General features: G+C 49.7%; 1 protein-coding gene and 2 long non-coding RNA genes across 26 annotated transcripts; 1 reads left to right on the plus strand and 2 right to left on the minus strand.

The window, feature by feature from the left end:
- Positions 1-2,859: 2,859 nt before the first annotated feature.
- Positions 2,860-21,846, minus strand: LOC127921280 (hepatocyte growth factor-regulated tyrosine kinase substrate-like). Of its 2 annotated transcripts, none has more exons than XM_052505013.1 (8): positions 21,750-21,846; positions 19,526-19,739; positions 16,998-17,170; positions 12,521-12,661; positions 9,682-9,850; positions 7,258-7,382; positions 4,212-4,403; positions 2,860-3,823 (listed from the first exon to the last, which is right to left on the minus strand). In XM_052505013.1, the coding sequence occupies exons 1-8, from the start codon at positions 21,777-21,779 to the stop codon at positions 3,725-3,727; spliced, it is 1,143 nt and encodes a 380-aa protein (XP_052360973.1). In that variant the 5' UTR covers positions 21,780-21,846; the 3' UTR covers positions 2,860-3,724. The 2 variants fall into 2 exon arrangements, with proteins under 2 accessions (XP_052360973.1, XP_052360972.1); XM_052505012.1 differs by having other exon boundaries at positions 4,212-4,406.
- Positions 4,947-7,246, plus strand: LOC127921281 (uncharacterized). Of its 23 annotated transcripts, none has more exons than XR_008108602.1 (5): positions 4,947-5,537; positions 5,938-5,986; positions 6,037-6,333; positions 6,384-6,779; positions 6,829-7,246. It is a non-coding gene; the product is annotated as an uncharacterized LOC127921281 (long non-coding RNA). The 23 variants fall into 23 exon arrangements; XR_008108604.1 differs by lacking the exon at positions 4,947-5,537 and adding an exon at positions 5,721-5,787; XR_008108600.1 differs by lacking the exon at positions 4,947-5,537 and having other exon boundaries at positions 5,906-5,986; positions 6,829-6,878; positions 6,929-7,246.
- Positions 15,162-16,769, minus strand: LOC127921283 (uncharacterized). The gene is made up of 3 exons (XR_008108612.1): positions 16,530-16,769; positions 15,782-15,922; positions 15,162-15,264 (listed from the first exon to the last, which is right to left on the minus strand). It is a non-coding gene; the product is annotated as an uncharacterized LOC127921283 (long non-coding RNA).
- Positions 21,847-24,742: the final 2,896 nt, after the last annotated feature.

The raw sequence follows: 24,742 nt of genomic DNA on the forward strand, positions 1-24,742 counted from the left end.
CTCCAACATTTCATACTGTCTATGGAACCTATGGGGTCATGGCTCCAACATTTCATACTGTCTATGGAACCTATGGGGTCATGGCTCCAACATTTCATACTGTCTATGGAACCTATGGGGTTATGGCTCCAACATTTCATACTGTCTATGGAACCTATGGGGTCATGGCTCCAACATTTCATACTGTCTATGGAACCTATGGGGTTATGGCTCCAACATTTCATACTGTCTATGGAACCTATGGGGTCATGGCTCCAACATTTCATACTGTCTATGGAACCTATGGGGTCATGGCTCCAACATTTTATACTGTCTATGGAACCTATGGGGTTATGGCTCCAACATGTCATACTGTCTATGGAACCTATGGGGTTATGGCTCCAACATTTCATACTGTCTATGGAACCTATGGGGTTATGGCTCCAACATTTCATACTGTCTACGGAACCTATGGGGTCATGGCTCCAACATTTCATATGTTTTAAACATGTATTTATGTAAATAAAGTCCGTTATCCAAAATAAAATGTATGTGTGCCCTTTCATTTTCCGCTCCTAAATGACAGTGCATCTAGCCTGGTCCCAGATCTGTTTGTGCACCTGCCAACTGCATGGCAATGCATCTAGCCTGGTCCCAGATCTGCTTGTGCACCTGCCAACTGCATGGCAATGCATCTAGCCTGGTCCCAGATCTGTTTGTGCACCTGCCAACTGCATGGCAATGCATCTAGCCTGGTCCCACATCTGTTTGTGCACCTGCCAACTGCATGGCAATGAGTGACAAGGAGTTGGCATGACAACAGACTGGCACTCCGCCTACTTCAGAGTCCAAAGATAATATGACAAAAAAACACACAAAGCAGGTGGACAAGAGAAGAACAAGATATTTATTAAATATAATCTTAAAATGACTTTAAAGAAGTCAGACAGAAAGAAGATCATTAATGATGGAAGTAAAGAAGTTCAAAGATGGCGTCAAAGGGGTTTTTTACATAGGAAGTCACCGATTGGGTGGATGTTACATCACATGTTACATCACATGCACACACCCTGAAGAACTGACGACCACCACCTCTCCACTCCCGGCCCACAGGGTTCTGAAAGACACTCTGAAAGGGTGGATCTCAAAAGGTATTTTCCTGATTCCCTCCCCTACGTCCTCTCCCTCTCTCCTCCTCAAAACATCTGACGTAAGCGAGCAAAGAATTAGAGAAGAACCAAGGAAAGGAAACGAGGGAATTGAGGAAATAGTTTTGTGATTAAACCAAACTTTACTGAAACTAGCACCAGAAACAAAATGGATGCCCATCTAATGTGGAGTCCCCCTCTACAGATAACTCCACCTCAGCCCTGTCTACACCTCAGCACCCACAGATACACACCTATAGGGTTTTTGTCAAAAGTAGTGCACTATATAGGAAAAAGAGTGCTGTTTAGGACACACCCAGTCAGAGGGTCTCTCTACTCGCTCATAGGCTGTGTTTATACAGGCAGACCCATTCTGGGGGTGTTGCCACTAATTGATCTTTTGACCAATCAGGTCAGATCTTTTTCCACTAATTGGTCAAAAGATCAGAATGGGACTGCCTGTGTAAACAGCCATATAGACCTGACTGCAACCCTCTGGATAACTGCTAGTTAATATTTGGCAATGGAACTACATTTGTAATCTTACGTTATATTCACACTAGTTCCTTCTGGAGTGTGATGCAAGGCATTGTGGTTAATGGAGTTGTTGGGAGAGACCCATTATGTCAACAGTTGTGACACGGGACACCTTGAGAGAGAGATGGTGGTAATCGGTCTCTGGAGCTGTGAATATTGGGAATTGTAGTTCCACACTGGATGTACGTGTTCTATTGTAGTCCCATACTTCTTCCCCTCAGCCAGTCTGATTGGTGAGAAGATATCTTCATATCAGAAGTGTAAAACCTAATAAAAAAGGTACTTCCTTTCTCCCATGTTCTCAATCATCAAATCAAAAAGCTTTAGTGAAAAACACTACCAAGCCGTGGCAACATAAGACAACCCATCTATACTTTAAAATGATCTCTGTGTGTCTCTGACACTCTCACTAGAACCCTGGAACCTGTTAGAGGTGCTTTTCTGTGCTCCGTCCGACATCTTTCCTTCACTCATCTCTCCATTAACTCTCACAGCCCCTGTCAACCAAGCAGGCAGTATGAAACATGTCCAATCACCACAATATGACTCCAGAACAGTTACTGCTGTAACACCTGACATGTCCAATCACCACAATATGACTCCAGAACAGTTACTGCTGTAACACCTGACATGTCCATGGAAATAACGACTTTAACATGCAAACGAGCTTATACAAATATGAGAAAGGATGGTTATGGTCTTGTCTTAGATTCCATTGATTCCTGTCATATTTGATTTGTTCCTTTATTATACCACTGACTAGATGATATTCAGATATTAGTTTCAGAAGAGAAAGACTACATACATTATCAGAGAGAGAGATAGATACAGAGAGAGGTGAGGACAGAGAGAGGTGAGGACAGAGAGAGGTGAGGACAGAGAGAGAGAGAGACAGAGAGAGGTGAGGACAGAGAGAGGTGAGGACAGAGAGAGGTGAGGACAGAGAGAGAGGTGAGGACAGAGAGAGAGGTGAGGACAGACAGAGAGAGGTGAGGACAGAGAGAGGTGAGGACAGAGAGAGGTGAGGACAGAGAGGTGAGGACAGAGAGAGGTGAGGACAGAGAGGTGAGGACAGAGAGAGGTGAGAGACAGAGAGAGGTGAGGACAGAGAGACAGAGAGAGAGAGAGAGATACAGAGAGAGGTGAGGACAGAGAGAGGTGAGGACAGAGAGAGGTGAGGACAGAGAGAGGTGAGGACAGAGAGAGGTGAGGACAGAGAGAGGTGAGGACAGAGAGAGGTGAGGACAGAGAGAGGTGAGGACAGAGAGAGGTGAGGACAGAGAGAGGTGAGGACAGAGAGAGGTGAGGACAGAGAGAGGTGAGGACAGAGAGAGGTGAGGACAGAGAGAGATACAGAGAGAGGTGAGGACAGAGAGAGAGAGAGATACAGAGAGAGGTGAGGACAGAGAGAGAGAGAGATACAGAGAGAGGTGAGGACAGAGAGGTGAGGACAGAGAGAGGTGAGGACAGAGAGACAGAGAGAGGTGAGGACAGAGAGAGGTGAGGACAGAGATACAGAGAGAGGTGAGAACAGAGATACAGAGAGAGGTGAGGACAGAAGAGGAGGAGAGAGGTGAGGACAGAAGAGGAGAAGAGAGGTGAGGAGAGAGGTGAGGACAGAAGAGGAGAGAGGTGAGGAGAGAAGAGGAGAAGAGAGGTGAGGACAGAAGAGGAGAGGTGAGGAGAGAGGTGAGGACAGAAGAGGAGAGAGGTGAGGAAAGAGGTGAGGACAGAAGAGGAGAAGAGAGGTGAGGAAAGAGGTGAGGACAGAAGAGGAGAAGAGAGGTGAGGAGAGAGGTGAGGACAGAAGAGGAGAGAGGTGAGGAGAGAAGAGGAGAAGAGAGGTGAGGACAGAAGAGGAGAGAGGTGAGGAGAGAGGTGAGGACAGAAGAGGAGAGAGGTGAGGAGAGAAGAGGAGAGAGGTGAGGAGAGAAGAGGAGAGAGGTGAGGAGAGAAGAGGAGAAGAGAGGTGAGGACAGAAGAGAAGAGAGAGGGTGTAGTGTGTTGAACCCTGCCAGCAGCAGGTGGTAATGTTAAGCTGAGCTAGCCAGGTGGATGGATCAGTCGAAGGAGATGAGCTGTGCCTCGCTGCCTGGATGGACCTGCGGAGGCTGCTGCTGCTGCTGAACCTGCTGCTGGGGGCCACCAGGGGGAGCCATCTACACAGAGAGAGACAGAAGTAGTGTGAGAGAGATGAGATTACCATCAATCCCTCACTGCAACTCCCACTACATAACACATAGAACAAACAAGCCTCTGACATACAGAATCAGAAGTCCCCATAGACAGGCAACACTATGCAGAGAGAGAGAGAGAGAGAGAGAGAGAGGGAGAGAGGGAGAGAGAAAGAGATAGAGAGAGGAAGGGAAGAGGGCGAGAGAGAGGAGGGAGAAAGAGGGAGAGAGGAAGAGAGAGGGGGAGGGAGAGAGAGAGAGAGGAAGAGAGGAGAGAGAGGGGAAGAAAGGAGAGAGAGAGGAAGAAGAGAGAGAAGAAGAGCGGAGGGAGAGAGAGGAAGAGAGGGGGAAGAGAGAAACCAAGAACTCCTACCTGTTGGTACATGGGCTGTTGTCCTGGGCCCTGCATGTAGGGTTGTTGTGGGGGCATGTTGGGGTCCTGCCCAGGTAGGGCTGCCATCATACTCTGCATGGCGTAGGGTGGAGGGTAGGCCACGTAGGACATACCGTTAGTGGGAGGAGGCTGGGACATGGGGGGCAGAGACTGGGCCTGGGACACCACGTTCTGCTGAGACCGATGACAAGAAAACATTAACATTACAGACGTCGCTAACAGATGATTTAAAGCCTACAATGTAGAATGTATTATCATGTGGTTATAATAGATTATAACCACTAGTCATGAGCCGCTTGACTCCCTTCATAAACATCATCACATTATGATGCTAAATAAGGAGGGAGGAGGAGGAGGAGGAGGAGCCACGTTGAGCTTGGACTCCCTTTATAAACATCATCACATTATGATGCTAAATAAGGAGGACGAGGAAGAGGACGAGGAGCCACGTTGAGCTTTGACTCCCTTTATAAACATCATCACATTATGATGCTAAATGAGGAGGAGGAGGAAGAGGAGGACGAGGAGGAGGAGCCACGTTGAGCTTTGACTCCCTTTATAAACATCATCACATTATGATGCTAAATAAGGAAGGAGGAGGAAGAGGAGGAGGAGCCACGTTGAGCTTTGACTCCCTTTATAAACATCATCACATTATGATGCTAAATAAGGAGGAGGAGGAGGAAGAGGAGGAGGAGGAGGAGGAGCCTTTGACTCCCTTTATAAACATCATCACATTATGATGCTAAATAAGGAGGAGGAGGAGGAAGAAGAGGAGGAGGAGGAAGAAGAGGAGCCACGTTGAGCTTTGACTCCCTTTATAAACATCATCACATTATGATGCTAAATAAGGAGGAGGAGGAGGAAGAGGAGGACGAGGAGCCACGTTGAGCTTGACTCCCTTTATAAACATCATCACATTATGATGCTAAATAAGGAGGAGGAGGAGGAAGAGGAGGAGGAGGAGGAGCTTTGGAAAGTCAATGAGGACCGGGACACAAAATGAAAGAGGGACATGAAACCTGAAGCCCATTTTAAAAGGAGTCCAGGTCAGTGGTACCGGAGCACCAGGTCCCAATGGAGAGTGCCAACTGTCATGAAGGAGGAAGTTTAGTGAAGGAGGAATAATGCTTGTCAATAAGCATCTCACTGTAAGGTCTCTACACCTGTTGGTTAAGGGCTTGTAAATAAGCATTTCACTGTAAGGTCTCTACACCTGTTGGTTAAGGGCTTGTCAGTAAGCATTTCACTGTAAGGTCTCTACACCTGTTGGTTAAGGGCTTTAAATAAGCATCTCACTGTAAGGTCTCTACACCTGTTGGTTAAGGGCTTGTCAGTAAGCATTTCACTGTAAGGTCTCTACACCTGTTGGTTAAGGGCTTGTCAGTAAGCATCTCACTGTAAGGTCTCTACACCTGTTGGTTAAGGGCTTGTCAGTAAGCATTTCACTGTAAGGTCTCTACACCTGTTGGTTAAGGGCTTGTCAGTAAGCATTTCACTGTAAGGTCTCTACACCTGTTGGTTAAGGGCTTGTCAGTAAGCATTTCACTGTGAGGTCTCTACACCTGTTGGTTAAGGGCTTGTCAGTAAGCATTTCACTGTAAGGTCTCTACACCTGTTGGTTAAGGGCTTGTCAGTAAGCATTTCACTGTAAGGTCTCTACACCTGTTGGTTAAGGGCTTGTCAGTAAGCATTTCACTGTAAGGTCTCTACACCTGTTGGTTAAGGGCTTTAAATAAGCATTTCACTGTAAGGTCTCTACACCTGTTGGTTAAGGGCTTGTCAGTAAGCATTTCACTGTAAGGTCTCTACACCTGTTGGTTAAGGGCTTTAAATAAGCATTTCACTGTAAGGTCTCTACACCTGTTGGTTAAGGGCTTTAAATAAGCATTTCACTGTAAGGTCTCTACACCTGTTGGTTAAGGGCTTTAAATAAGCATCTCACTGTAAGGTCTCTACACCTGTTGGTTAAGGGCTTGTCAGTAAGCATTTCACTGTGAGGTCTCTACACCTGTTGGTTAAGGGCTTGTCAGTAAGCATTTCACTGTAAGGTCTCTACACCTGTTGGTTAAGGGCTTGTAAGTAAGCATCTCACTGTAAGGTCTCTACACCTGTTGGTTAAGGGCTTGTCAGTAAGCATCTCACTGTAAGGTCTCTACACCTGTTGGTTAAGGGCTTTAAATAAGCATTTCACTGTAAGGTCTCTACACCTGTTGGTTAAGGGCTTTAAATAAGCATTTCACTGTGAGGTCTCTACACCTGTTGGTTAAGGGCTTGTCAGTAAGCATTTCACTGTAAGGTCTCTACACCTGTTGGTTAAGGGCTTGTCAGTAAGCATTTCACTGTAAGGTCTCTACACCTGTTGGTTAAGGGCTTGTCAGTAAGCATTTCACTGTAAGGTCTCTACACCTGTTGGTTAAGGGCTTTAAATAAGCATTTCACTGTAAGGTCTCTACACCTGTTGGTTAAGGGCTTTAAATAAGCATTTCACTGTGAGGTCTCTACACCTGTTGGTTAAGGGCTTGTCAGTAAGCATTTCACTGTAAGGTCTCTACACCTGTTGGTTAAGGGCTTTAAATAAGCATCTCACTGTAAGGTCTCTACACCTGTTGGTTAAGGGCTTGTAAGTAAGCATTTCACTGTAAGGTCTCTACACCTGTTGGTTAAGGGCTTGTCAGTAAGCATTTCACTGTAAGGTCTCTACACCTGTTGGTTAAGGGCTTTAAATAAGCATTTCACTGTAAGGTCTCTACACCTGTTGGTTAAGGGCTTTAAATAAGCATTTCACTGTAAGGTCTCTACACCTGTTGGTTAAGGGCTCATGTGACAAACAGCATCTGATTTGATCTGATAGTGTATTTCTGAGCCTCTCATTGGGACATCAGGCATTACATCATGTGGTTCACATTAAGGAGGAAACCTAGTTACCTTGACGACAAACTCAGCATGAGGAAGTCCACGAGCACGTTTCCATTTGAACACCAATAGTATTGTAACAGGCATGACCTTCCCCCTCTGTTCTCACCTGGTATCCCTGTGTGGGTGTGGGCTGGTAGTTAGAGTAGGCGGGGCTAGTAGTGGGCGGGGCCTGGCCAGGGGGTGCAGGCTGCCCATTGGTTCCTGCAGGCTGGTACATGTACATGTTGGGGTCTGGAGCAGGGAGGCAAACACAGGATAGTCACGTTATAGAAGGTCAATGTACACAATATATACAGAAGTATGTGGACACCCCTTCAAATTAGTGGATTCATCTATTTCAGCCACACCCACTGCTGACAGGTGTATAAAAATCTAGCACACAGCCATGCAATCTCCATAGACAAACATTGGCAGTAGAATGGCCCGTACTGAAGAGCTCAGTGACTTTCAACGTGGCACCGTCATAGGATGCCACCTTTCCAGTCAACTGTAAGTGCTGTTATTGTGAAGTGGAAACGTCTAGGAGCATCAAGCTCACAGAAAAGGGAAAGCTGAGTGCTGAAGCACGTAAAAATCATCTGTCCTCGATTGCAAGACTCACGACCGAGTTCCAAACTGCCTCTGGAAGCAACGTCAGCACAATAACATGAAATGGGTTTCCATGGCCGAGCAGCCGCACACAAGACTAAGATCACCACGCTCAATGGGGTTGGAGGATACCAGGAGAATGATAACAGGTCCAATGGAGAGCGCCAACGGTCATGAAGGAGGAAGTTTAGTGAAGGAGGAATAATGGTGGCAACAGTTTGGGAAGGCCCTTTCCTGTTTCAGCATGACAAGAGCACAAAGCCAGGTCCATACAGAAACTACCATGCTGGCCCCTAGACTAACTACCATGCTATTCCACTAGACATGCTGGCCCCTAGACTAACTACCATGCTATTCAACTAGACATGCTGGCCCCTAGACTAACTACCATGCTGGCCCCTAGACTAACTACCATGCTATTCAACTAGACATGCTGGCCCCCAGACTAACTACCATGCTATTCCACTAGACATGCTGGCCCCCAGACTAACTACCATGCTATTCAACTAGACATGCTGGCCCCTAGACTAACTACCATGCTGGCCCCTAGACTAAGTACCATGCTATTCAACTAGAAATGCTGGTCCCTAGGCTAACTACCATGCTGGCCCCTAGACTAACTACCATGCTATTCAACTAGACATGCTGGTCCCCAGGCTAACTACCATGCTATTCAACTAGAAATGCTGGCCCCTAGGCTAACTATCATGCTATTCAATAAGACATGCTGGCCCCTAGACTAACTACCATGCTGGCCCCCAGACTAACTACCATGCTATTCAACTAGACATGCTGGCCCCTAGACTAACTACCATGCTATTCAACTAGACATGCTGGCCCCTAGACTAACTAACATGCTATTCAACTAGACATGCTGGCCCCTAGGCTAACTACCATGCTATTCAACAAGACATGCTGGCCCCTAGACTAACTAACATGCTATTCAACTAGACATGCTGGTCCCCAGGCTAACTACCATGCTATTCAACTAGACATGCTGGTCCCCAGGCTAACTACCATGCTATTCAACAAGACATGCTGGCCCCTAGACTAACTAACATGCTATTCAACTAGACATGCTGGTCCCCAGGCTAACTACCATGCTATTCAACTAGACATGCTGGTCCCCAGGCTAACTACCATGCTATTCAACTAGACATGCTGGCCCCTAGGCTAACTACCATGCTATTCAACTAGACATGCTGGCCCCTAGACTAACTACCATGCTATTCAACTAGACATGCTGGTCCCCAGGCTAACTACCATGCTATTCAACTAGAAATGCTGGCCCCTAGGCTAACTATCATGCTATTCAATAAGACATGCTGGCCCCTAGACTAACTACCATGCTGGCCCCTAGACTAACTACCATGCTATTCAACTAGACATGCTGGCCCCTAGACTAACTACCATGCTGGCCCCCAGACTAACTACCATCCTGGCCCCTAGGCTAACTACCATGCTATTCAACTAGAAATGCTGGCCCCTAGACTAACTACCATGCTGGCCCCTAGACTAACTACCATGCTATTCAACTAGACATGCTGGCCCCTAGACTAACTACCATGCTGGCCCCCAGACTAACTACCATCCTGGCCCCTAGACTAACTACCATGCTATTCAACTAGACATGCTGGCCCCTAGACTAACTACCATGCTGGCCCCCAGACTAACTACCATGCTGGCCCCTAGACTAACTACCATGCTATTCAACAAGACATGCTGGCCCCTAGACTAACTACCATGCTGGCCCCCAGACTAACTACCATGCTGGCCCCTAGACTAACTACCATGCTATTCAACAAGACATGCTGGCCCCTAGACTAACTACCATGCTGGCCCCCAGACTAACTACCATGCTGGCCCCCAGACTAACTACCATGCTGGCCCCCAGACTAACTACCATGACATGAACATTTGACTCATTGGGGTCTGTACTAACCTGGAGGCATGGCCTGGTACTGTCCTGGTCCAGGCTGGTTCATGTAGACGTTGTGCATGGGCGACCCCTCCACTGACCCTGAGGGGCTAAAGGTGCCTGGGTAACTGGGGGGTCCCCCCGGCTGCCCGTACACCACCCCTCCTGCCACGTTGGGGGGCAAAGACTGCATCTAGGGTGAAAAGGAGAGGAATTTACACAAGAGCTGGACAAAAGAACAGCCACCAGGTGAAACTCCTGCAGCAACCATTTACACAGAACCTCTGTAGACTAACAGTGTCGTGATACGTCTTCCCCAAGGATCTGCTTGAAGACTAACTCCCCGTGTGCCGGCCAGAGAGAAGGCCTCACCCAGTGTGCCGGCCAGAGAGAAGGCCTCACCCCGTGTGCCGGCCAGAGAAGGCCTCCCCGTGTGCCGGCCAGAGAGAAGGCCTCACCCCGTGTGCCGGCCAGAGAGAAGGCCTCCCCCGTGTGCCGGCCAGAGAAGGCCTCCCCGTGTGCCGGCCAGAGAGAAGGCCTCCCCGTGTGCCGGCCAGAGAGAAGGCCTCCCCGTGTGCCGGCCAGAGAGAAGGCCTCCCCCGTGTGCCGGCCAGAGAGAAGGCCTCCCCCGTGTGCCGGCCAGAGAGAAGGCCTCCCCGTGTGCCGGCCAGAGAGAAGGCCTCCCCCGTGTGCCGGCCAGAGAGAAGGCCTCCCCCGTGTGCCGGCCAGAGAGAAGGCCTCCCCGTGTGCCGGCCAGAGAGGGCCTCCCCCGTGTGCCGGCCAGAGAGAAGGTCTCCCCCCGTGTGCCGGCCAGAGAAGGCCTCACCCCGTGTGCCGGCCAGAGAGAAGGCCTCACACCGTGTGCCGGCCAGAGAAGGCCTCACACTGTGTGCCGGCCAGAGAGAAGGCCTCCCCGTGTGCCGGCCAGAGAAGGCCTCACCCCGTGTGCCGGCCAGAGAAGGCCTCACACCGTGTGCCGGCCAGAGAGAAGGCCTCCCCGTGTGCCGGCCAGAGAGAAGGCCTCCCCGTGTGCCGGCCAGAGAAGGCCTCTAACCTGTGAGCATGGTATAGTGTCTACCTGTGGGTAGGGTATAGTATAGTGTCTACCTGTGGGTAGGGTATAGTATAGTGTCTACCTGTGGGCATGGTATAGTATAGTGTCTACCTGTGGGTAGGGTATAGTATAGTGTCTACCTGTGGGTAGGGTATAGTATAGTGTCTACCTGTGGGCATGGTATAGTATAGTGTCTACCTGTGGGTAGGGTATAGTATAGTGTCTACCTGTGGGTAGGGTATAGTATAGTGTCTACCTGTGAGCATGGTATAGTATAGTGTCTACCTGTGGGTAGGGTATAGTATAGTGTCTACCTGTGGGTAGGGTATAGTATAGTGTCTACCTGTGGGTAGGGTATAGTATAGTGTCTACCTGTGGGTAGGGTATAGTGTCTACCTGTGGGTAGGGTAGTATAGTGTCTACCTGTGGGGAGGGTATAGTATAGTGTCTACCTGTGGGTAGGGTAGTATAGTGTCTACCTGTGGGTATAGTATAGTGTCTACCTGTGGGTAGGGTATAGTATAGTGTCTACCTGTGGGTAGGGTAGTATAGTGTCTACCTGTGGGTAGGGTAGTGTAGTGTCTACCTGTGGGTAGGGTAGTATAGTGTCTACCTGTGGGTAGGGTATAGTATAGTGTCTACCTGTGGGTAGGGTAGTATAGTGTCTACCTGTGGGGAGGGTATAGTATAGTGTCTACCTGTGGGTAGGGTAGTATAGTGTCTACCTGTGGGGAGGGTATAGTATAGTGTCTACCTGTGGGTAGGGTAGTGTAGTGTCTACCTGTGGGTAGGGTAGTGTAGTGTCTACCTGTGGGTAGGGTAGTGTAGTGTCTACCTGTGGGTAGGGTAGTGTAGTGTCTACCTGTGGGTAGGGTATAGTATAGTGTCTACCTGTGGGTAGGGTATAGTATAGTGTCTACCTGTGGGTAGGGTATAGTATAGTGTCTACCTGTGGGTAGGGTATAGTATAGTGTCTACCTGTGGGCATGGTATAGTATAGTGTCTACCTGTGGGTAGGGTATAGTATAGTGTCTACCTGTGGGTAGGGTATAGTATAGTGTCTACCTGTGAGCATGGTATAGTATAGTGTCTACCTGTGGGTAGGGTATAGTATAGTGTCTACCTGTGGGTAGGGTATAGTGTCTACCTGTGGGTAGGGTATAGTATAGTGTCTACCTGTGGGTAGGGTATAGTATAGTGTCTACCTGTGGGTAGGGTATAGTGTCTACCTGTGGGTAGGGTATAGTATAGTGTCTACCTGTGGGTAGGGTATAGTATAGTGTCTACCTGTGGGTAGGGTATAGTATAGTGTCTACCTGTGGGTAGGGTATAGTATAGTGTCTACCTGTGGGTAGGGTATAGTATAGTGTCTACCTGTGGGTAGGGTATAGTGTCTACCTGTGGGTAGGGTAGTATAGTGTCTACCTGTGGGTAGGGTATAGTATAGTGTCTACCTGTGGGTAGGGTATAGTATAGTGTCTACCTGTGGGTAGGGTATAGTATAGTGTCTACCTGTGGGTATAGTATAGTGTCTACCTGTGGGTATAGTATAGTGTCTACCTGTGGGTATAGTATAGTGTCTACCTGTGGGTATAGTATAGTGTCTACCTGTGGGTAGGGTATAGTATAGTGTCTACCTGTGGGTAGGGTATAGTATAGTGTCTACCTGTGGGTAGGGTATAGTATAGTGTCTACCTGTGGGTAGGGTAGTGTAGTGTCTACCTGTGGGGAGGGTATAGTATAGTGTCTACCTGTGGGGAGGGTATAGTATAGTGTCTACCTGTGGGTAGGGTATAGTATAGTGTCTACCTGTGGGTAGGACATGGGGAAGGCAGGCATCTGGGCTCTCATCTGGATGGTGTGTTTCTGTTGCTCCAGCCTCATCTGTCTCTCCTTCTCCTGCTCCTGGAGCCGCTGGATGGCCAGCTGACGCTGCATCTCTAGGTACTCCTGAAACACAGTCACCACATCAGACACCATATCAGACACCACATCAGACACCATATACCACCTAACAGGCTCATGCTGCATCTCGAGGTACTCCTGAAACACAGTCACCACATCAGACACCATATCAGACACCACATCAGACACCATATACCACCTAACAGGCTGACGCTGCATCTCTAGGTACTCCTGAAACACAGTCACCACATCAGACACCATATCAGACACCACATCAGACACCATATACCACCTAACAGGCTCATGCTGCATCTCGAGGTACTCCTGAAACACAGTAACCACATCAGACACCACATCAGACACCATCTACCACCTAACAGGCTGAAGCTGCATCTCTACAGAACAACCCATACCTCATCATGTGAATAACAAGGAAATCTCCCAGCCCTGTTATTATCTATAACACAGCACCCCTCCTAAACAGACTCCCAGCCCTGTTATTATCTATAACACAGCACCCCTCCTAAACAGACTCCCAGTCCTGTTATTATCTATAACACAGCACCCCTCCTAAACAGACTCCCAGCCCTGTTATTATCTATAACACAGCACCCCTCCTAAACAGACTCCCAGCCCTGTTATTATCTATAACACAGCACCCCTCCTAAACAGACTCCCAGCCCTGTTATTATCTATAACACAGCACCCCTCCTAAACAGACTCCCAGCCCTGTTATTATCTATAACACAGCACCCCTCCTAAACAGACTCCCAGTCCTGTTATTATCTATAACACAGCACCCCTCCTAAACAGACTCCCAGTCCTGTTATTATCTATAACACAGCACCTCTCCTAAACAGACTCCCAGCCCCGTTGTTCCCCAGTCTATCACCTGTTATTATCTATAACACAGCACCCCTCCTAAACAGACTCCCAGTCCTGTTATTATCTATAACACAGCACCCCTCCTAAACAGACTCCCAGTCCTGTTATTATCTATAACACAGCACCTCTCCTAAACAGACTCCCAGCCCTGTTATTATCTATAACACAGCACCCCTCCTAAACAGACTCCCAGCCATGTTATTATCTATAACACAGCACCCCTCCTAAACAGACTCCCAGCCCTGTTATTATCTATAACACAGCACCCCTCCTAAACAGACTCCCAGTCCTGTTATTATCTATAACACAGCACCCCTCCTAAACAGACTCCCAGTCCTGTTATTATCTATAACACAGCACCTCTCTAAACAGACTCCCAGCCCTGTTATTATCTATAACACAGCACCCCTCCTAAACAGACTCCCAGTCCTGTTATTATCTATAACACAGCACCCCTCCTAAACAGACTCCCAGTCCTGTTATTATCTATAACACAGCACCCCTCCTAAACAGACTCCCAGTCCTGTTATTATCTATAACACAGCACCCCTCCTAAACAGACGCCCAGTCCTGTTATTATCTATAACACAGCACCCCTCCTAAACAGACTCCCAGTCCTGTTATTATCTATAACACAGCACCCCTCCTAAACAGACTCCCAGTCCTGTTATTATCTATAACACAGCACCCCTCCTAAACAGACTCCCAGTCCTGTTATTATCTATAACACAGCACCCCTCCTAAACAGACTCCCAGCCCTGTTATTATCTATAACACAGCACCTCTCCTAAACAGACTCCCAGCCCTGTTATTATCTATAACACAGCACCTCTCCTAAACAGACTCCCAGCCCTGTTATTATCTATAACACAGCACCTCTCCTAAACAGACTCCCAGCCCTGTTATTATCTATAACACAGCACCCCTCCTAAACAGACTCCCAGCCTGTCATTATCTATAACACAGCACCCCTCCTAAACAGACTCCCAGCCCTGTTATTATCTATAACACAGCACCCTCCTAAACAGACTCCCAGCCTGTCATTATCTATAACACAGCACCCCTCTAAACAGACTCCCAGCCCTGTTATTATCTATAACACAGCACCCCTCCTAAACAGACTCCCAGTCCTGTTATTATCTATAACATAGCACCTCTCCTAAACAGACTCCCAGTCCTGTTATTATCTATAACACAGCACCCCTCCTAAACAGACTCCCAGCCTGTCATTATCTATAACACAGCACCCCTCCTAAACAGACTCCCAGCCCTGTTATTATCTATAACACAGCACCCCTCCTAAACAGACTCCCAGTCCTGTTATTATCTATAACATAGCACCTCTCCTAAACAGACTCCCAGTCCTGTTATTATCTATAACACAGCACCTCTCCTAAACAGACTCCCAGTCCTGTTATTATCTATAACACAGCACCCCTCCTAAACAGACTCCCAGTCCTGTTATTATCTATAACATAGCACCTCTCCTAAACAGACTCCCAGTCCTGTTATTATCTATAACACAGCACCTCTCCTAAACAGACTCCCAGTCCTGTTATTATCTATAACACAGCACCCCTCCTAAACAGACTCCCAGCCTGTCATTATCTATAACACAGCACCCCTCCTAAACAGACTCCCAGCCCTGTTATTATCTATAACACAGCACCCCTCCTAAACAGACTCCCAGTCCTGTTATTATCTATAACATAGCACCCCTCCTAAACAGACTCCCAGTCCTGTTATTATCTATAACACAGCACCTCTCCTAAACAGACTCCCAGTCCTGTTATTATCTATAACACAGCACCCCTCCTAAACAGACTCCCAGCCCTGTTATTATCTATAACACAGCACCCCTCCTAAACAGACTCCCAGTCCTGTTATTATCTATAACACAGCACCCCTCCTAAACAGACTCCCAGTCCTGTTATTATCTATAACACAGCACCCCTCCTAAACAGACTCCCAGTCCTGTTATTATCTATAACACAGCACCCCTCCTAAACAGACTCCCAGTCCTGTTATTATCTATAACACAGCACCCCTCCTAAACAGACTCCCAGTCCTGTTATTATCTATAACACAGCACCCCTCCTAAACAGACTCCCAGTCCTGTTATTATCTATAACACAGCACCCCTCCTAAACAGACTCCCAGCCCTGTTATTATCTATAACACAGCACCGCTCCTAAACAGACTCCCAGCCCTGTTATTATCTATAACACAGCACCTCTCCTAAACAGACTCCCAGCCCTGTTATTATCTATAACACAGCACCCCTCCTAAACAGACTCCCAGTCCTGTTATTATCTATAACACAGCACCTCTCCTAAACAGACTCCCAGTCCTGTTATTATCTATAACACAGCACCTCTCCTAAACAGACTCCCAGTCCTGTTATTATCTATAACACAGCACCTCTCTAAACAGACTCCCAGCCCTGTTATTATCTATAACACAGCACCTCTCCTAAACAGACTCCCAGCCCTGTTATTATCTATAACACAGCACCTCTCCTAAACAGACTCCCAGCCCTGTTATTATCTATAACACAGCACCTCTCCTAAACAGACTCCCAGCCCTGTTATTATCTATAACACAGCACCCCTCCTAAACAGACTCCCAGCCTGTCATTATCTATAACACAGCACCCCTCCTAAACAGACTCCCAGCCCTGTTATTATCTATAACACAGCACCCCTCCTAAACAGACTCCCAGCCTGTCATTATCTATAACACAGCACCCCTCCTAAACAGACTCCCAGCCCTGTTATTATCTATAACACAGCACCCCTCCTAAACAGACTCCCAGTCCTGTTATTATCTATAACATAGCACCTCTCCTAAACAGACTCCCAGTCCTGTTATTATCTATAACACAGCACCCCTCCTAAACAGACTCCCAGCCTGTCATTATCTATAACACAGCACCCCTCCTAAACAGACTCCCAGCCCTGTTATTATCTATAACACAGCACCCCTCCTAAACAGACTCCCAGTCCTGTTATTATCTATAACATAGCACCTCTCCTAAACAGACTCCCAGTCCTGTTATTATCTATAACACAGCACCTCTCCTAAACAGACTCCCAGTCCTGTTATTATCTATAACACAGCACCCCTCCTAAACAGACTCCCAGTCCTGTTATTATCTATAACATAGCACCCCTCCTAAACAGACTCCCAGTCCTGTTATTATCTATAACACAGCACCCCTCCTAAACAGACTCCCAGTCCTGTTATTATCTATAACACAGCACCCCTCCTAAACAGACTCCCAGCCTGTCATTATCTATAACACAGCACCCCTCCTAAACAGACTCCCAGCCCTGTTATTATCTATAACACAGCACCCCTCCTAAACAGACTCCCAGTCCTGTTATTATCTATAACACAGCACCCCTCCTAAACAGACTCCCAGTCCTGTTATTATCTATAACACAGCACCCCTCCTAAACAGACTCCCAGCCCCGTTGTTCCCCAGTTCTGTCACCTGTTTCTTCTGTCTCATGATCTCTAGTTTCTGGGCCAGCTGGATCTGTCTCTGTCTCTCCGCCTCCTCGGCAGCACGACGCAGCTTCTCTCTGTGCTCGTCTCGTAGGGCGTTCAGAGCGGCTCTCGCATCACGCACCTGGGCCAGCTTGTCCTGCAGACCCTCGTAATACACTGGCAGACAGACATGGAGATGTTTAGTTAGTGGTTAAACGGTACAGGACCAAGACAACAAACATGGTAAACCAACAAGCAGACAGACACGCTCACGGTTTGAGTAAGAGTGAGGCCGGGATTGAATCCAATCACAGATTTGGACAACATGCCATGTATAGGATATTCCTGATTGAGACATATTGTTTACAGTGAATGTGGTCTCCACAAACATGGGAACGTAGTTATTAAAACATGCATTGCAGACAAAGCACGATCAGATTGAATCCCAGCTTTACATAACCACACTGAAACACACTCAGAACCACTCCCCCCCCACACACACTGAAACACACTCAGAACCACTCCCCCCACACACACACTGAAACACACTCAGAACCACACTGAAACACACTCAGAACCACACACTGAAACACACTCAGAACCACACTGAAACAAAGTCACACACACACAGAACCACCCCCCACACACACACACTGAAACAAAAAGTCACACACACACACAGAATCACCCCCCACACACACACTGAAACAAAGTCACACACACACAGAACCACCCCCACACACACACACTGAAACAAAGTCACACACACACAGAACCCCCCACCCCCAGACACACACAGAACCCCCCCCAGACACACAGAACCACCCCCCACACACTGAAACAAAGTCACACACACACAGAACCACCCCCCCACACACTGAAACAAAGTCACACACACACAGAACCACCACCCCCACACACTGAAACAAAGTCACACACACACAGAACCACCCCCACACACACACACTGAAACAAAGTCACACACACACAGAACCACCCCCCCCCACACACACACACTGAAACAAAGTCACACACACACACAGAACCACCCCCCAGACACACAGAACCACCCCCCACACACACACACACTGAAACAAAGTCACACACACACAGAACCCCCCACAGAACCCCCCCACACACACACACAGAACCCCCCCACACACACAGAACCACCCCCCACACACACAGAACCACCCCCCACACACACACAGAACCACCCCCCACACACACACACACAGAACCACCCCCCACACACACAGAACCACCCCCCACACACACACAGAACCACCCCCCACACACACACAGAACCACCCCCCCCCACACACACACAGAACCACAGTCACACACACACAGAACCACCCCCCCACACACACTCAGAACCACCCCCACACACACTCAGAACCACCCCCCACACACACTCAGAACCACCCCCCACACACACTCTGAACCACCCCCCACACTCTGAACCACCCCCCACACACTCTGAACCACCCCCACACACACTCTGAACCACCCCCCACACACACACACACAGAACCACCCCCACACAGACACACTGAAACAAAGTCACACACACAGAACCACCCCCCCACACACACAGAACCACCCCCACACTGAAACAAAGTCACACACACACAGAACCACCCCCCACACACACACAGAACCACTCAGAACCACCCCCTACACACACTCAGAACCACCCCCCACACACACACACAGAACCACCCCCACACACACACAGAACCCCCCACACACACACAGAACCACCCCCCACACACACAGAACCACCCCCACACACACTCAGAACCACCCCCACACACACTCTGAACCACCCCCACACACACTCTGAACCACCCCCCACACACTCAGAACCACCCCCCACCACACACACTCAGAACCACCCCCACCACACACACTCTGAACCCCCCACACTCAGAACCCCCCCACACACACAGAACCACTCTGAACCACCCCCCACACACACTCAGAACCACCCCCCCACACACACACACTCAGAACCCCCCCACACACTCAGAACCACCCCACCCCCACACACACTCAGAACCACCCCCCACACACACACTCAGAACCACCCCCCACACACACACACAGAACCACCACCCCCCCACACACACACAGAACCACCACCCCCACACACACTCAGAACCACCCCCCACACACACTCAGAACCACCCCCCCACACACTCAGAACCACCCCCACACACACTCAGAACCACCCCCCACACACACTCAGAACCACCCCCCCCACACACACTCAGAACCACCCCCACACACACACTCAGAACCACCCCCACACACACTCAGAACCACCCCCACACACACTCAGAACCACCCCCCACACACACTCAGAACCACCCCCCACACACTCAGAACCACCCCCCCACACACACTCAGAACCACCCCCCCCACACACACTCAGAACCACCCCCACACACACACTCAGAACCACCCCACACACACTCAGAACCACCCCCCACACACACTCAGAACCAAATCTCCCCCCTAACTCACGTCTCTTCTCGTCCAGCTGATTGAGGATGTCCAGTAGCTGGGGGTGCATGGTGTTGATGGACTGGAAGAGGGAGAGCACGGCGCTGTCGTTGGTGATGCTGCGACCGCGCATGTGGTTACTCTTCATACGGTTCAGGAAGGTGGTGACCGCGTTCTGCAGAGCCTTCAGGAACGCATCGTGGTTCTCCTCCGACTCACCGTTCTGATACTGCTGCTGGGGGTGGGGGAGAGGAGAGGGGAGGGGAGAAAGGGAGGAAGAGGAGAGGGGAGGGAGGGAGGGGAGAGGGAGGGGAGGGAGAGGAGAGGAGAAAGGGAGGACGGGGAGAGGAGAGGGGAGAGGAGGAAGGGGAGAGGGAGAGGGGAGAAAGGGAGGAGGGGAAGAGGAGAGGGGAGAGGGAGAGGGGAGAGGAGAGGGAGGACGGGGGAGAGGAGAGGGAGGGGAGAAAGGGAGGAAGAGAGGAGAGGGAGAGGGAGAGGAGAAAGGGAGGACGGGGGAGAGGGGAGAGGGAGGGGAGAAAGGGAGGACGAGGGAGAGGAGAGGAGAGGAGAGGGAGGAAGGGAGGGAGGAAGAGGAGAGGGGAGAGGAGGAGAGGGGAGGGAAAGGAGGAAGAGGAGAGGGGAGAAAGGGAGAAGGAGGGAGGGAAGGGAGAGGAAGGGAGGAAGAGGGAGAGGGAGAAAGGGAGGAAGAGGAGAGGAGAAAGGGAGGAGAAGAGAGGAGGGAGAGGAGGAAAGGGAGGGAGAGGAGGAGAGGAGAGAGAAAGGGAGGAAGAGGAGAGGAGAAGGGAGGGAGGGGAGGGAGAGGAGGGGAGAGGGGAGGGGGAAGAGAGGGGAGAGGGAGAGGGGGAGAGGAGAAAGGAGGGAGGGGAGAGGGGAGGAGAAAGGAGAGAGGGAGGGAGGAGAGGAGAAAGAGGAAGAGGAGAGGAGAGGGGAGGACGGGGGGAGAGGGGAGAGAGGGAGGAAGAGGAGGAGAGGGAGGAAGGGAGGAAGAGGGAGGAGAGGGAGGGAGAGAGGGGAGGAGAAAGGGAGGACGGGGGAGAGGAGAGGGGGGGAGAGGAGAAAGGGAGGAAGAGGGAGAGGAGAGAGAGGGGAGAGGAGAAAGGGAGGAAGAGGAGAGGAGAGAGGGAGGGAGGAGAGAGGAGAGGAGAGGAGAGGGAGGAGAGGGAGGAAGAGAGGAGAAAGGAGGGAGGAGAAAGGGAGGACGGGGGAGGGAGGAGAAAGGAGGAAGAGGAGAAGAGGGAGAAAGGGAGGACGGGGGAGGGAGAGGGAGAGGAGAAAGGGAGGAGGAGGAGGAGAAAGGGAGGACGGGGGAGGGAGAGGAGAGGAGAAAGGGAGGGAAGAGGAGAAAGGGAGGAAGAGGAGAGGAGAAAGGGAGGAAGAGGAGAGGGAGAGGGAGGAAGAGGAGAGGGAGGAAGGAGAAAGGGAGGAGGGGAGAGGAGAGGGGAGAGGAGAAAGGGAGGAAGAGGAGAGGAGAGGGGGAGGAAGAGGAGAGGAGAGAGGGAGGAGAGGAGAGAGGAGAGGGAGGAAGGGGAGAGGAGAGGAGAGGGGAGAGGAGAAGAGGGAGGAAGGGAGGGAGAGGAGAGGGAGGAGAGGAGAAAGGGAGGAGAGGGGAGGAAGAGGAGAGGAGAAAGGGAGGAAGAGGGAAGGGAGGACGGGGGGAGAAGAGGAGAGGAGAAAGGAGGAAGAGGAGAGGAGAAAGGGGAGGAAGAGGAGAGGAGAAGGGAGGACGGGGGAGAGGAGAGGGGAGAGGAGAAAGGGAGGAAGAGGAGAGGAGAAAGGGAGGAGGAAGAGGAGAGGAGAAAGGGGAAGAGGAGAGGAGAAAGGGAGGACGGGGAGGAAGAGGAGAGGAGAAAGGGAGGAAGAGGAGAGGAGAAAGGGAGGACGGGGGAGGAAGAGGAGAGGAGAAAGGGAGGAAGAGGAGAGGAGAAAGGGAGGAAGAGGAGAGGAGAAAGGGAGGACGGGGGAGGAAGAGAGGAGAAAGGGAGGAAGAGGAGAGGAAAAAGGGAGGACGGGGGAGGAAGAGGAGAGGAGAAAGGAAAGACGGGGAGGAAGAGAAAGGAGAGGAGGGAAAGTCATTCAGCAGGAACAAACAGCTAATGACAGAGCATGTAGTCATTTCTAATCTAAATCTACTTCAATCTCTGCTGCTATGCATGAATTTTCACCTGAACAAATGAGAAAATCCATTTGTCTTCCATCTCTCATAACACAGCAGTGTACAACTAACCTCCACTATGTTGACTGGAGGCGGGGCCATGACGACTTGTGCTGGGAGGGTGCGACCGTTTCCACTGGCTGGGGCTGGCTGATTGGCAGGGGCTCAGTAGCCAATGGTACGGGGCAGGGGCAGACGGGGTGGGACTCTTGCGTGCCTCTTCCTGTTTCTTCTCCCAGCAATGCTCTGTTCAGGTAGCGAGCCAGCTGGAGAGAAGACCATTATAGTTCAGGAATGTCCTCTCAACCAAAACATGACTAGACATACTGACCTGGGACCAGTTTCCCAAACACATAAAGATGGTCTTCAGCAGTAAGATCATACATCCATAGGTGAGCAATGGACAACCAGTGATCTGGGTAATCACCTTTATGTTTCTGGGAAACTCACCCCAGTATATAGTTCATTTACACTATAGTAGTCGGAGCTGTAACTGTAACTGTATCAAATTAGACTTAATTCTAGACAGCTCAGAGACAGCTCAGGAGACAGCTCAGGAGACAGCTCAGAGACAGCTCAGGAGACAGCTCAGGAGACAGCTCAGGAGACAGCTCAGAAGACAGCTCAGGAGACAGCCCAGGAGACAGCTCAGGAGACAGCTCAGTAGACAGCTCAGTAGACAGCTCAGGAGACAGCTCAGGAGACAGCTCAGGAGACAGCTCAGAGACAGCTCAGGAGACAGCAGTAGACAGCCCAGTAGACAGCTCAGAGACAGCCAGTAGACAGCCTCAGTAGACAGCCAGTAGACAGCTCAGTAGACAGCTCAGGAGACAGCTCAGGAGACAGCTCAGAAGACAGCTCAGAGACAGCTCAGAGACAGCTCAGAGACAGCTCAGGAGACAGCTCAGAGACAGCTCAGAGACAGCCCAGAGACAGCTCAGGAGACAGCTCAGGAGACAGCCCAGGAGACAGCTCAGGAGACAGCTCAGGAGACAGCTCAGGAGACAGCTCAGAGACAGCTCAGTAGACAGCTCAGTAGACAGCTCAGGAGACAGCTCAGGAGACAGCTCAGGAGACAGCTCAGAGACAGCTCAGAGACAGCTCAGTAGACAGCTCAGTAGACAGCCTCAGAGACAGCCAGTAGACAGCTCAGTAGACAGCTAGTAGACAGCTCAGTAGACAGCTCAGTAGACAGCCCAGTAGACAGCTCAGAAGACAGCCTGTGAAGACAGCTCAGAAGACAGCTCAGAAGACAGCTCAGAAGACAGCACGTAGACAGTTCAGAGACAGCGTAGTAGACAGCCCAGAGACAGCCCAGTAGACAGCTCAGTAGACAGCACAGAGACAGCACAGAGACAGCACAGAGACAGCTCAGTAGACAGCCCAGTAGACAGCCCAGTAGACAGCCCAGTAGACAGCTCAGTAGACAGCCCAGTAGACAGCCCAGTAGACAGCTCAGAAGACAGCTCAGAAACAGCTCAGAAGACAGCCCAGAAGACAGCTCAGAAGACAGCTCAGAAGACAGCTCAGAAGACAGCTCAGAAGACAGCTCAGAAGACAGCTCAGAAGACAGCTCAGAAGACAGCACGTAGACAGCACGTAGACAGCACGTAGACAGTTCAGAGACAGCGTAGTAGACAGCACAGGAGTGTCAGAGTTGACATGTGTCTTACCTCAGGGTCGACATCTTCAGCTGAGGGAGCAGAGGAGTTCTGTGGAGAACACACACATTATACATCACAACAGAGCCCATACATGGTTTAGTCCCTGCACAGTAATTACAGGTGTATAGGCCCCCTGCACAGTAATTACAGGTGTATGGGCCCTGCACAGTAATTACAGGTGTATAGGCCCTGCACAGTAATTACAGGTGTATAGGCCCCTGCACAGTAATTACAGGTGTATAGGCCCCCCTGCACAGTAATTACAGGTGTATAGGCCCCCTGCACAGTAATTACAGGTGTATAGGCCCCCACAGTAATTACAGGTGTATAGGCCCCCTGCACAGTAATTACAGGTGTATAGGCCCCCTGCACAGTAATTACAGGTGTATAGGCCCCCGGCATAGTAATTACAGGTGTATAGGCCCCCTGCATAGTAATTACAGGTGTATAGGCCCCCTGCACAGTAATTACAGTAATTACAGGTGTATAGGGGTCTGCATAGTAATTACAGGTGGCGTGGGCCCCTGCTTAGCAATTACAGGTGTATGGGCCCCCTGCATAGTAATTACAGGTGTATAGGGCCCTGCATAGTAATTACAGGTGTATAGGCCCCCAGGATTGTAATTAAAGGTATATAGGCCCTGCATAGTAATTACAGGTGTATGGGGTCCCCAGCACAGTATCAGGTGTATGGGCCCCGGCACAGTAATTACAGGTGTATAGTGGTACTTGAATATACACGTTACTATAACAACACATACAGACAGAGTACATGTCTCATTCATCTCTTGACCAACTAGGTGGTTGTAAAAGATGACTTAGGGGTCTAAAGAAATATTTAGATTAAAAAAATGTGCAGCAGAGTTCAGTATAATATGGAGCCGTCATAATGTCACCGTTACTAAGTACTACTTTCACAAGAGACCGAGTGGGCTTATTGAAGAAAACAGAGAGAGGATGGTGTGACACAGAGTAGATCTATAGAGAGAGAGAGAGAGAGAGAGAGAGAGAGGGTGGTGTGAACACAGAGTACATCTATAGAGAGAGAGAGGATGGTGTGACACAAAGTACATCTATAGAGAGAGAGGATGGTGTTAACACAGAGTACATCTATAGAGAGAGCGAGAGAGAGAGAGAGAGATGGTGTTAACACAGAGTACATCTAGAGAGAGAGAGAGAGAGAGAGAGAGAGAGGGTGGTGTGAACACAGAGTACATCTATAGAGAGAGAGGATAGTAAACACAGAGTACATCTATAGAGAGATGGTGAGAGTACATTTATAGACAGAGATAGTGTGAACACAGAACATCAGAGTACAGAGTACATTTATAGACAGAGGATAGTGTGGAACACAGAGTACATCTATAGAGAGAGAGAGGATGGTGTTAACACAGAGTACAT

The sequence above is a fragment of the Oncorhynchus keta genome, unplaced genomic scaffold (assembly GCF_023373465.1).
Source record: "Oncorhynchus keta strain PuntledgeMale-10-30-2019 unplaced genomic scaffold, Oket_V2 Un_contig_218_pilon_pilon, whole genome shotgun sequence".
Taxonomy (NCBI): domain Eukaryota; kingdom Metazoa; phylum Chordata; class Actinopteri; order Salmoniformes; family Salmonidae; genus Oncorhynchus; species Oncorhynchus keta.